Source organism: Molothrus aeneus, chromosome Z (genome assembly GCF_037042795.1).
Source record: "Molothrus aeneus isolate 106 chromosome Z, BPBGC_Maene_1.0, whole genome shotgun sequence".
In the NCBI taxonomy this organism is placed as follows: Eukaryota; Metazoa; Chordata; class Aves; order Passeriformes; family Icteridae; genus Molothrus; species Molothrus aeneus.
In genome coordinates, this window is record NC_089680.1 from 34634920 (window position 1) to 34648467 (window position 13548).

At 35.2% G+C, this 13548-nt stretch overlaps 1 protein-coding gene across 2 annotated transcripts in view; it reads left to right on the forward strand.

The window, feature by feature from the left end:
- ADAMTS6 (ADAM metallopeptidase with thrombospondin type 1 motif 6) overlaps positions 1-11715 on the forward strand; it is a 133983-nt gene extending 122268 nt beyond the window's left edge. For both annotated transcript variants that reach the window (XM_066569280.1, XM_066569281.1), the window contains exons 21-24: positions 884-1088; positions 4550-4726; positions 5941-6097; positions 11405-11715. In XM_066569280.1, coding sequence (XP_066425377.1) covers positions 884-1088; positions 4550-4726; positions 5941-6097; positions 11405-11514 — 649 coding nt within the window. In that variant the 3' untranslated portion in view covers positions 11515-11715. The remainder of the gene's footprint in view (positions 1-883; positions 1089-4549; positions 4727-5940; positions 6098-11404) is intronic.
- Positions 11716-13548: the final 1833 nt, after the last annotated feature.

Genomic DNA, 13548 nt, shown 5'->3' on the forward strand with positions numbered 1-13548 from the left:
CTCAGGCGAGTAACTAATCAACATATTAAATACTGAAGACCAAATGTGCTCGTCAATATGAAGAGATATTTCTATTTAATTGAGCGGCATTAGTCATTCATAAGTAGGAATATATAATATTACAGCCACATTAATAGCTGCTTTAATCTCTGCAGCAGCACAAATCAATCTAATTTTATTTACAGTTCTTGGTTTCTACTATGTATGCAGAAGCACTCAGAAGTTCCCTCTACAGCCTATAGTGCAATTCTTTAAATTTTAAAGGAGCTTGTTGAGATGATTGTTTTTATCAGACGAATTCATATCTTACTTGTGTTTGCTTCAGTTTAAAAGATGAGAATATTTTACATTTCAGTATAGCCTTTTATTAATAAGTTTACAAATGTCTCATTATCTGATGAGAATTAACTCTCAAAAAGTCCAATTTTGAGATCAAATTATTTTATTGTAATGATACCAAAGAGGCAAACATCTTAGCTTTTAACTTGTGATGTAACTTTCAGCAATGGTTCCCAAACATTTCCAGTTGCAAACCACTCTCACAGAAATTATTTCAGGCAAGTCCAATACAAATCTACATAAATAGCTTCAGTTTTGTCAGGCTCAAACACTCCTTTCTAACTACTGTAGGCTAGGATGGAAATTGCTGCTCTTGAAAAATACAAAGGAGTGTTATTATTGGAAGATATGATTGCAGTGAGGCATAAATTAAAATATTTAGTAAAAAGACCCATAAATTTCTACTTTATATCACCATGAATGTATGTATTGTTAAAAATTACTTCAGTTTAGTGATTTGAACTATTTGCATTCTTGGTTTGTGTAGTTATCAACTCTGTTTCTGAAATGTGTTTAACTGAGCCTCCTAACATTTTCTATCCAGATGGTTTATAGGAGATTGGTCCGAGTGCAGTAAGACCTGTGATGGAGGAATGCGTTCGCGGACAGTTCTCTGCATCAGAAAGATTGGCCCCTCTGAGGAGGAGACGCTGGACGCTGCCAACTGTTTAACACACCGGCCTGTTGAGAAAGAGCCCTGCAACAACCAGTCCTGCCCCCCACAGTGGGTTGCTCTGGACTGGTCAGAGGTAAGGAGATTTCACTGTATTAGCTCATTGGTGATAGCAGAGGCAGGACCTCTGACCACTGAATAGTAGTACATTTTCTGTCAGGGCTTGCTGAGTAAAGGGTTAGTAGGAAAATTTCCGAGAGGACGTTTCACCTGTGCCTCATTATTTTGTTTCCTGCCTCTTATGAAAATGCCCATGACCTACAGTGTCACTATAGCCCTAAATTAGCTCCTTCTCTCCCACAGGTATCACATACTGGTTACCTAAAGTGGTTTCTCACTCTGTTATCAAGTCTAGGCTTTTATGCAGCAAGATCATGTAATGATTTTGAACAAAATCATTCTGATTTAAAGACTCAAACTCCGCTAAACTTCTGGTTGTGATAATTAATCAGGGTTGTGAAAAACTGCCAGGCTTCTTTCTGGTATGAATTTTCTTGTGTAGCTTGGCAGACTGTTTTGACTGATGATACCGTTTTAATAGAATGAGAAAAGTTTTTTGTTTTTTTTCCTGTTAATGTTTTCCAGAAATATCATATAATATATTAAAATCTTTATAGTACTATAAATATAAACATTTTTGTATGTGTGTTCATATGAATTTCTGACAGAAACATGAAAAGGAAAACAAGAGTGAACTTAAAAAATCAGGAGTTGAATACTCCTCCCATTTAAACCAATGACAAACCTTGCTAATTTTCTCTGGAATGCAAGATATGAAGTTTTCTTTTTATACTCAAAACAAAGCATATTACAAATAAAACAATTAAAGAACTGTTTTATCTGCTTATACACTTGTTGACACTCAATATAATTACATGTTCTTAAAATTTTAAGTGATTATTTACAAGAAATTGTGTATCCTTTTGGTCATTTTGCAAACATACTGGTTAGATGAAGTCCTTAGGAAAATGTAAGCCTGGTTTTATCAAATTGAAATGAAAACTAAGGATGTCTTTCCCACTGGAATGTAGTAATTCTTATCTAGTGCCATAAGGTTTTTCACACATTGTGATAGTTGAGCTTTGACAGAATTAATCTACCCCCTCTAAACTACTCCTTTTATATTTTTTAGGATAATTATTAAAAAAACCCGAAAAACTATTCTAAGGATTTTTTGGGAAGAGCCTTATCAGACAAACACATATAACTTGTCTTAATGACTTCCACAAAGGCATGAAATTCTAGAAGCATTTAGTAATAGAAGATAATTTTTCCTTGTTTGGCTTATCTGGATATTTTCTTTTCTTTTTCTTTGGAAGCATACAGTCTTTTTGTTAAATTTTACTGGGGTTTATTATTTTTAGTCATTCAGTATTATTGAAGGCAACTTATTTCCTTCTTTCACTTGCATTTCTGGGATCCAGTGTAGTCCATCTTGGTGGAATTTTTGCTATAACTCCACGAAATGGAGTGTTGTTTTCTTCTTGTACCAATAGCTGGAGAAAGATCTTCTCAGATGGAATCCTACATTTAGATTCAAGATTGTGTTTTCAATTAGTACTAGAAGGAAGATGCTCCTAAACTCAAAGTTTAGTCCTTGTTGCTTGTTTGCTGACATCCTCTGTAGATTATGGAACCTCACAGGTCCATTGCGTTTTGACATTTTGACCCAGCCCTTTCAACATTGTCACTTTTCTGTTTGTTTTGACAGACTGATGTGATTTTTAAGCACTCAGCTGGGAAGGGGCACATACTTCTACATCCTACTTAAAAAGTCAAGTGTTTTGTACAAAATACATGTGGGAGAATGTACTGAAAACACTCCTTGGAATTTGAACCCCAACTGATCAGTCATGATCATGACTTTAAAGACCTCACATATTAACTGTCATTGGGTTTTGGTTTCTATCATTAGTATTATTTGTGTAGTTCTACCAGAGATCTTCTCTTACTTCCCTCCTTCATCTGGTTTTCTAGTAGGCAGTGTGCACAAGATTGAAGTATAAGGACCTTTGAAACTTTATATGTTTAGTCCTTATCAAAATTCTGAATACTGAATTACTGTATATAAAGAGATGTACCTCGGTAGAAAAAGATTGAATAGGGTAGAAAAGGTTACATTTTAAGGATAGTGATTATATATGCATTTTGCTTTCTGGATTATAAACTTCAAATGCAAGATTCATCTTTATGCAGCCCAGTTTAAGATCCTAAATCCAAGTAGAGATAACATTTGGAATAAACCTTTTCATTCTATATGGACTAGTTTAGGTGCCTCCCTCTGGAGATTTTCTTCTTGTTTTGAGGTATATGTAGATAGAGATGTAAAATTTTACATATTCATAGGGTATATCCTTACATAATACTGTGGAGCTGTTTGAAAATTTCTATAAATTACTCAAAGATACTTTAGGATTGGGCATAAAACTATTAAGTTTGCCTCACTCAAGTAATTTTTTTATATTAATCTTAGGGGTGTTTCTTTTTTCCCCAGTGATATAGTGAGTTGTTTTGGATGTGTGGAAAGTCTTTGGTATGTGATTTCTTGAATATTGCTCCAGTTCCACATAATGTTGTTTTCCAAATAATGTTTTGTGACTACGTATTAAAGGCATTTCCAGTCTTGAACAGGTTAGCATAATCTGCATGTAAAGTTTATGCTGTCGAAAACTGATTCTGATCCAAATACTGCAGATATGCTTATGGAATAAAGGTGAGCATGCCAATAGAGGGACTGATTTGGGAAAGTTCTTGAGTTTTAATTTTGCTAGTGCTCGTCTCCTCCTCATTATGCAGTTGAGCTACTGTGTATGACAGTTAATGGTCAGTAGCAAAAACAAAGGAGAATGGCAGTGGCACCATGGTGAAGGAAGATGGCGAACAGCCAAAGTGATCATCAGCCCTTTTTCAAGTGGCTGTTTTATCGTCTGCTTGCTGTCAGAATAGCACAAAAGTGATAAAAGAAAACTGTGAAATAAGGGTTAAAATTTAAATAGGAAAGGAGAGGAAAGCATACACTGTAGGAGAGGGTATAATATTTTGATATATCTAAATGATGTGGTTTCTATGAAATCAAATCCAGCATTTCTCTTTCCTTTTGTGTATTGATAAAAAATGTATTCATTATCTGTGGATAAAGTGAAGTGGATGAAGACTGTACTAAGGTGATACTAAGAACAGACTGTCTTATTTTTAATTATTGAAATAGTCAAACTAGTTTAATAATAGTGTTAAATGTGGCAGGCCTTTCTACTTTACAGTGTTTTCTTAGGCCTGACATAAATAGTAACACTGTAGTCTAAATATAAACAGCAAAGGAAATTTAAAACTTAGAAAAACTTGTACATAATGAAACAATCTTCAGTCAGCTTGTTTGTGTTTCTAAACATTTAAAAATTATTATTACTGTATTGTGATTATAGTTGAATTGTAAGATCAAAAATCGTCATGTCCTGCTTTACAAACAGCATTTCTGAGAGTTTCATTGGTGTTTTGCTGAGGTTTTAATTATTTATTTGGATAAATATTTTTTTTCAGTGCACACCAAAGTGTGGCCCAGGATTCAAACACCGAATTGTCCTGTGCAAAAGCAGTGATCTTCTAAAAACCTTTCCAGCTGCGCAATGCCAAGATGAGAACAAACCGCCAGTGCGCATCCGCTGTAGCTTAGGCCGATGTCCTCCTCCTCGCTGGGTTGCTGGAGACTGGGGACAGGTGGGACATTTCATGCAAGTTTTCATTGCTGTTAGTCTCCCACATTAGCACCTCGTAGCCTAAGATATCCCTGGAGGTAGATAAGAGATGGTTCCTATGGCTGAGGGAAACAAAAAGATTCTCCCATTTTGTGTCAGATTGAAACATGATTCTTCATGATGCTTGTCTAGAGAGTAATCTAGTTTCTACCGGATGAGTTTCTACAAGCACTTTAAAGAAAAAAAATCCTTACTTTTTTAGAGTATTTTGGAGATACAACAGTGTTGCAGGGTGTACTATTTTTAAAACATGCTTAACTTCCTTGAGAAACATGATGGAAATATAAAGCCAATTCCTATTGTAGTAGCAGATCTGTGTATATATCTGTCTCTGAACAAAACCACACTTTGAGATCAATATGATTTTTTACATAAGATATTGAGTTACCATACAGGGAGCTAAATTACCACAGGACAGGCCAAATAATGTCACCTTTATGCAGTGCTTCAAAATATGATTTACTAAGTTTCCTTCAAAATATGATTTACTAAGTTTTCTTCTTCATTGATCATGAACAAGATGTTTTTGCATCTCATTTGTGATCAATGGCCTGCTTTTAGAATATTAAATGAAGGAATAATTTTCTGTTTGCTGAGCAATTTTCCTCTAATGAAAATGAAACGTTTTAGTTTAATTACCCCGTGGAAAATAATTTGCAATATTACAGTCTAGCTGGCTTTTTTTTCATGGTGATTCTTCCGATCCACTTTTATATTTAACTAATATTATACTAAAATTGTAGCTATTTAGTTACAGAAATTAAAAATATTTTGAAACAGCAAAGTCTATTTGTTTGAAAGATGTTTACTTTTCCCTTAAAAAAAGTCCTGTAGAAGATTTGGATTCTTGTTTTCTTTGTTTTTTCTTTCTTTATTCTAAAGTCTCAGTATGACACATGAAATTGAGTAAATTATATTTTAATATCTCAAATCTAAACTTTTCAAGGAGTCAATATTGCATTGCATTTTCTTTTCTTTGAAAGATGAGTACTCATATGTATTGTAAGAAATTCTGGAATATTTTGTGATAATTCTTTTCTCTATTAATCAAACATCTTCAGATGCCTGTCTTCTTTAAAATTTGTGGATGTAGTATGTTTCTGATTGCTTCCTGTTGCTTTATTTTATATTTAAAATTTGGATGCAGGGTTTTACATTTTTTTTCTCCTTCTTTAGTGTTCTGCACAGTGTGGTCTTGGGCAACAGATGAGAACAGTACAGTGCCTGTCATATACTGGACAAGCATCCAGTGAGTGTCCAGAAACGCTCAGACCTCCATCAATGCAGCAGTGTGAAAGTAAATGTGACAGTACTCCCATTTCCAATACAGAGGGTAAGTCTGCCATCTTAATATAATTTATTCTGAAAAGAATAAAGTGATATAGTCAGCATTGCTGCATTGGTAAAAGTCTAGATGCCATCATCTCTCAGGCTGTGAATGACTTTTTAAAAATTATTTTCTGTTTAGTCATTGTAGCTCAACGGTAAAGTCAATGAAAACCTAAATACACATTGTTTTTTTGAAAAAAAATATATAGCCTAACTAATGGAAAAATACTATTGTTTGTGTCATTGATTTGCTAATCTCTTTATTGGTTCAATGGAAATGTTTATAATAGCAGGGGGAGATGATACACTTTTCATCCACTGACCTTCTACCTGCCTAATCAGTGTTAAACACAACAATGTAGTGGCAAAAAATAGTAAATTCCCTGTTCATTTGAAGACTGGGACCATAGATTTTGTGCTACATGGTTCTTGGAAGAACAAGTGTGTTCTTACACTTTGACATCCTTTCAGCTTCTTCTAACTAACTTGTAATTTTTTTAAATTTTATAATGCCTGTTCAAAATAATTACAGTATTTTTTGCATTATAAAGTCCAATTTAATCAGACTATTGACTAACTTCATCAGAATGTGTTTTTGGTAGTGGATATATGAGATAATATTGTGCAAATAAGCTTATTCATATTTATAAAATACTTCAGATCTGAATGTGTAAATGGTCTAGACCAAGCTAGGTTAGGAAATGCAGACTTCAAAGTAGACTTGGAGTTCTAGGCAGTAAAAAATGTTTCCTCATCGATTATAAAATTGGGAATAGTTGCTCATGAGATAAGTACAATTCCTTTTGTGTGGAAGGGGAGAAGGAATAGAAAATTCTCCAAACTATCAAGAGATTACACAGCAAAAGCAGTCGTTCTAAAACAGTTATTCCCAAATTTTTATATTCCCTAAATTTTGAGTACATGACCACAAGGTTGCTAGCACTGCTGCTTTTAACACAACTCATCTCTATGCAGTATATAACTGAGTATTTTTTACACAAAATCTCCTACTACATTGGGGTTTAATGTCCTGTTTATGTGGAAGAAACACTCTGATTTAAATTTTTTTAATGGCAAGTGTGTTCCGTAGTCTACTCAGATTTGGTGGTCATTCAGTGCCTAATCTATCCATCAATGTCCAAGCCATAGATTCAAAATTGCTATAAAAGTCTGGCAAATAGAGATGGAAAGTCTGTGATGAAATGGGAGCATACTAAAATTGTCCCAGAAATACACTTATGCTTCAATGTATGAACACTGAAATTCACTGTTTTTGGTAAAGTTTGCATTGTTTTTGTTTAGTGCTCTCATGAAATCTTTAAGTGATAACTATCAATCTAGGAAAATTTCTGCGTTTTAAATCTTGCAGGCTACATGTTATTTTATTTCCAAACACAGATGTTGATTTCAGTCCAAAGTAAGGAAGGTAATAAATTACTTATAAGTGGACACGATTAAGTTCCAGTCTCCTCTTAATTTCTAGATGACAAGGTCATATTGTTATTTATAGTAATTACACTAGTAATTCTTCAATATTATCAGAAAATATGCTAATCTGTTGTAGAAGAATGCAACTGGGGGTTTTCTGTGTGTGATCTCTGTGGCCTGAACTTCCCTACAGTAGAACTGTGCAGACTAGCTACGTACAGTGAGTCTGTTGGTAATTATGTTTTTAGGGACCCACACCTTCACTGGAAAATTTTTAGGATCCACAAATAGAAAATATTGAAAAACATTTATGCTGTATTCCAGATGGTTGTAAGCTCTTTGGCCTGCACTCTGAGAGAGCCAGGTGCAAGCCAGCTCCTTACTGACAGCTTTCCGGGCTCATTAGCACAGTTAGGGAGAACCAAAGGGGAAAAGATATAGTACAGTATCTTCTGAAGGATATAATTCCCAACACATTGCCACTTAGCATCCCATTTTTGTTTATGTCCCACGCTGGAGGTATTTATCTCAAAATTCATTTAACAGTTTAAAATGCTTTGATCATTTCAGAAGAATTTTGTTGCAATCTGTGAAAGACTAAGGTTGCCCTATTCCAAAATTAGGCAAAAATTCTGTCTTCAAGGTATTTTTTCAATACTTGTACAAGTATTTCTTATATATATATATATTCTAATTTATACATTTTACAGCTGCTCTTAAATAGTGAATAGTGAATAGGAGAAGTACAAACAGAATTTGCAGAATAATGTGCAGGTTTGACACATTTTCTGCTTTAAAAAAGTCCTGACATCTCTTAGTTCAGTTAAGTGTCAACCTTTAAACAATGAGGCTTATCTTTTTAACCATCCTGGAGATGATGAAAAGATTTCAAGAGCTAACTAATCCTAAAGAGCACAACTATATTTGAAAAAATAGCATTTTCTGTGAGAAATTTTGGAGCTATGATATTTTGTCATGAACCTATTTGTGAGTGGGGCTTGCTGTGCTTCTGTGCTTACTTCTGTCACTCCGCAGGTACAGTGGGATGTGATCTGACTATCAGTATTTGGGTTTCAAGGAAGGAATCAGGTCTCTCAGAGAGAGGGTTTGTCCACTTTGGCATGCATGCATGTAGCAGAGCATACCTGCCCACACACAGGGACTTTGTCCATGTGCCACCTTGTAGCACTGCCTCGTGCTTTGGGCTCCATGGTGGGGCAAAAGCAACTTCAGCAGCAGCACACTGGTTTGCAGCGGGGTCAGCTTATCCGGGGGGCTCTCTTCCTGTTTCAAACCCCAGCAAACCAGACTCCCTTTGTTTGCTAAACACCTGTGCTTGCAGACTATGGAGCCTGTTCAACAATTTCTTAGCAATTTAATTTTGCTACCCAAGATAAAATCATACAGGGTTTTGAGGAAGCTTGAGCCACTCTGCAGTGTAATGATCCTGTTGGTGAAGCTTGGAAAATTTTTCTTTGGGAAGGTACATGTTGTTTGTATAAAACAAGAGTCAAAATTTTGGGGATACAGAATTACTAAAAGAAAGTTACATTGAATCTTGTCATATTTTACATGTGCTTTACCTCTGGGGTTTTCAGACTTTTCATTGGTGATTTATAATATTGTAGATGTGGTTTTGATGGGCTGTCACTGATGAGGGTAATGTTGCATTCTCTGCTGGAAGTGAACTATAGGCATCATCTACCATACCACTTGAAACCTATTCAGAATTTTTCTATTCTCTTAAATAACATATATGTCTGCTGAATCTATGCTGCTAAAGCCCATCTAAAAATTTACCTGAAAAATTGTTTTGTCTATTTTTATGTAATTTCAGTTTTTCTTGTATTTTATATGATACCACTTTGCAATTTCTTTAACTGGAGGCACAGTAACATTTTGTGATTTTTTTAAATGTAAAATGATAGTTAATATCATAATATTGCCTGATCTAGTCACAAAGTTCAGCAAGGCAGAAGTTGTGCATGTAGCTTACTGCAACTCATTACCACTTGTTGCTAGAAACAAAAAGAACTCTGCTAGACCTTCTCCATTCAACCACGGTCCTATGAAATATAGGCTACTTCATCAGCCACCATTATCTATTTCAAAACTGATTTCTAAACCAGAAGTTTTGGGAAACTTCAAGATTTTCTCTCATTGCTGTCCAAATGGCATCAGATGCACAGGTCCAGTTTTACTCAAGAGGAAGAATAACATAAAAGAAACATGAAAAAGAATCATTTGAAGTCCTACTTTTAGCAAAAATTGAGTTACTGGCTTTACATGTGTGTAACTAAACACAGTGTGTTTGAGGGTTATTTTTGCGATTGAGTGAACTTTTTATGTCTTGTGCAGATCAAGTGAACCTTTTTATTTTTCACTTCATTTATAATTCACCATCTGTCTCTCTTATATTCCCAGTCTTCATGAGTATGAGTACCTGAAATGTTTCTGGAAGAGTTTTGACCTCTTTTGTGAAGAGTTTTTGAAAGTCAGTCAAATAAAGTGACCATCAGTGGTTGCTGGTAGAGAAATATATCTGTTTCAACCAGCTACTCACAACATCTTTTTTCCTGTCAATCAATTATGTTTCCATTAAGAATTAAAAAGCTAGAAAAGCAGTATGTCAAACATCATTTCATGGAGTGAAAGAATTGCAATGAAAGCACTATGTCTGTGGTAATGAAATTAAAATTTAAATAATTTCCTAACCACTTCTTGCTTAGCTAAAAGCATGCATATTATCAGAAATACTGGTCAGTACAGACCTGGAAGTTCAGCCTCATTAATGTTTTCCTAGGTTCAAATACTGAAAATTCTCATCTGCACTCAATTTGCTACTACAGTATGCTTGCAAGTGTTAATCCACTATCTGTAACAACCTGTCCCACAGCAAGAATCATGTACTAGGAGATTATATGGAGACTGAAGAGCTGTAGAACCTGAGTGTGTCACTGAATTCACAGATGTAGGTCTTTCTCAAGCTGTATCAGGATAAGAACTGAGCACGGATCGAACTATTCAATTCCCCATTCCCATCTTCTTTCTACAAGTGCAAAAAATGAGCCAGGGGAGAACTACAGCATATTCCAGCTCCTGTAATGTACTCACAAAGTCACCTTATATGCAGCCTGTGTGGGATGCAAAAGAATGAAACCCTCCTCTGTGGGGCTGAGCTCTGTTCTCCCTTCCTGGGAAAGCTACATGCTGACACAACAGGGCAGCTGAGGCCGTAAGCCTCAGCATATAGGAAAACACAACTTTGAGAAAGAGCTTTTACGTCTATTACAGGCATAAAAGTGGCTTTCCTTCTAGCATAAAATAAATTGTGGATGTGTGGAACCATGCTTGAAGTATAATCCACCATTCAGTTTGGTCACTGAACTCACCCTGTTGGTACCATTATTTGTAACACTTGTGTAATATTCTCCATCCCTGTTAGCTGAAACGCTCATTCTGTTTTAAGGATTCTTACAAATGCTCAGGCATGGTATCAAATAGTGTGAATCATCATAATGATAACCTCTTGTGGATGAACAAAATAACTGCTGAGAAGGAAGTTAAAAGTAATGTAAAAAAAAGAACTCACATGTTCTAACTGTGTAATCACTTATCCCAATAAATGATAGCTCTTCCAAGGCAAAGACTACGCACTTTTAAATGTCTGAAAGCCCTGCAAATATTTTTATGGCTTTTAAAATTTGCAATATTGTATGCACTAGACTGTACTAGAAAGAGTAGTTACAAAGAAAGCAAGATAGATGGATAGATGAGAAGCATATTAAACATCAGATTTTCTTTGTACTTTAATTTATATATCTGTACTTTAATTTATATATCTAATTTATATATTTTTCTCCTTAATGTTCTTAATTATTAGAGTGCAAAGATGTGAACAAAGTGGCCTATTGCCCACTGGTGCTGAAGTTCAAGTTCTGCAGTCGAGCATACTTCAGACAGATGTGCTGCAAGACCTGCCAAGGACACTGACCCACAGGAAGCAGAAGAATGTGCCTTGTTATTATCATTGTGGAAGAGTGTCCATCGAAGAGAGCCACACAGTGGAATAAGATTGACGTCCTTGCAAATGCATTACCCTGTGGAAAACATAACCACTGGTCAGCCCCAGCTGACAGGATTTCAATATTATTTTAACTTCTGTGAAGTGGGATTTATTAATCCAAAGTGCTGGACACAGTATGAGGGGATCCCAAATTTGAAAAATTCACACAACACATATAGAATAGCTTACTGTGGAACATTTGTGTTCTTTTGACTAAATTCAATAGTCTGTTTACATCCATGGACCATTAAAATAACTTTTATTATGGACTTAGCAATGACACTGAATCCATTTCTATTTAAAAGTGTTTAAAATGTAGTTCTTATGAGTTGGTTTACTATAGAAGTAAAGAAGAATCAAAAAAAAAGTTAAGTCGTAGCTTAAAAATCTTAACTATTTTATCTCTTGACACAGCACCACAATTTAAATTATAAAATGAGCTTGGAAATGTTATTTAAGGAGCAGAAATTTTTTAGAAAAAAAAGTATTTTTCCTTCATTCCACCTATTTCCCTTTGGAGTAATCCATATTTCCTGAACACTGCTGTGAGCCATATATAAAGCTATACTAAATAGAACAACCATGAGGGACTTTAGTTTTAAGAGGTGCAACAGTTATTGCAGTGGTGCATGAAATACAAGTGTGCTATGAAACAAAATGAAATCTTCACTGCAGGTTTATAGCCATCTTACCATTGTACAAGTGAAACAGATCTCCACTGAAAGGAACATATTTCAATATCATGGGGGAGGCAGACCCCAGCAGTGGTGAAGACTGGATTGCCAGTTCCTTCACTACTACCATAAAGGTTGTTTAGGACTTGACTCCAGCTCACTTTTGTTTACAACACCAGCCACAAAGAAGAACAACTTTGTAGGCTTCTAGACCTGGTTTACATGTTAGCTTTGATTCTCCAAAACTAAGGAATTTGAATGCAAAAGATAAGCCTACTGTGTAATAGCAACAATCCCTTGCAAAGCTGAAAGTTAAAATGGGTTCCAGATGTTCCCTCCTTTGATACCATAGCAGTGGTACTGTTTATGAGAAGGAATATGTGAATGTTCTATTCAGGAGACTGCATCTGAGTGGCAAGGATTGCAACCAAAGAATAAGTGACTCATGGAGGTATCTAGGTTCTGTTCAAATGAGAAGTCAAAAGTGTGCTTGAGCCAAGAGGCCTGTGGGACTATCAGGAGTAAGGCACACTGGAAAAGGGATGGCTGTAGTGAATTCTGGCCACCTTCACCTAAATGGCCAGGTACCTATGTGAAGCTGGACCATATTTAAGCAAGGGACAGCTTTCAGCATGAGACTGGAACAAACTCATGCCAGTAAATTAGAAGCTAGATGCCTTAACTATTCACTGCCATGCTCCACTCATTCATATTACCCTGTTTTTAATATTCACCAAATACTTTGTGTTTTTAAAAGTGAAACCAAACTTCTTAGGCAAGTCACAATTAGGAATATAACATTTAAAACTTAATTGTCATGCTCCTCTTCCCCTTCACTTTTCAGTAACAGTCTCAATAAGGAGATGAGGAAAGTAGGTATTTCTTTATAATAATATATTGTACTTGAACATTTGCATTTTGCAACAGGTCCTTCATGAATGTGATTGTGTGTCCAACTATGACTCCTTTGTTGTAAAGCAGTTAAAATTATGTGAACAATAATATGTGTTACAAATTCTAACTCAAATAGCACTTTTAAAAAAAGGTAATCTTTTCAGTGAAAAATAATTTCAAAATATGAGATTGAAGTGTACCAATGTATTTTACCAATAACAAACCAAATATGTTGCACACTACTTACTAATGTGAATTAACATGGAACAATAGATACTGTTAAGAGGACTCATACTATGAAATTCCCCCAAAATATTGACAATCTGTCAAGGGGTTTTGTGTAGCCCCATGTCTATACTCATGACCATCAAATTCTGTCATCTGCTACCTCTT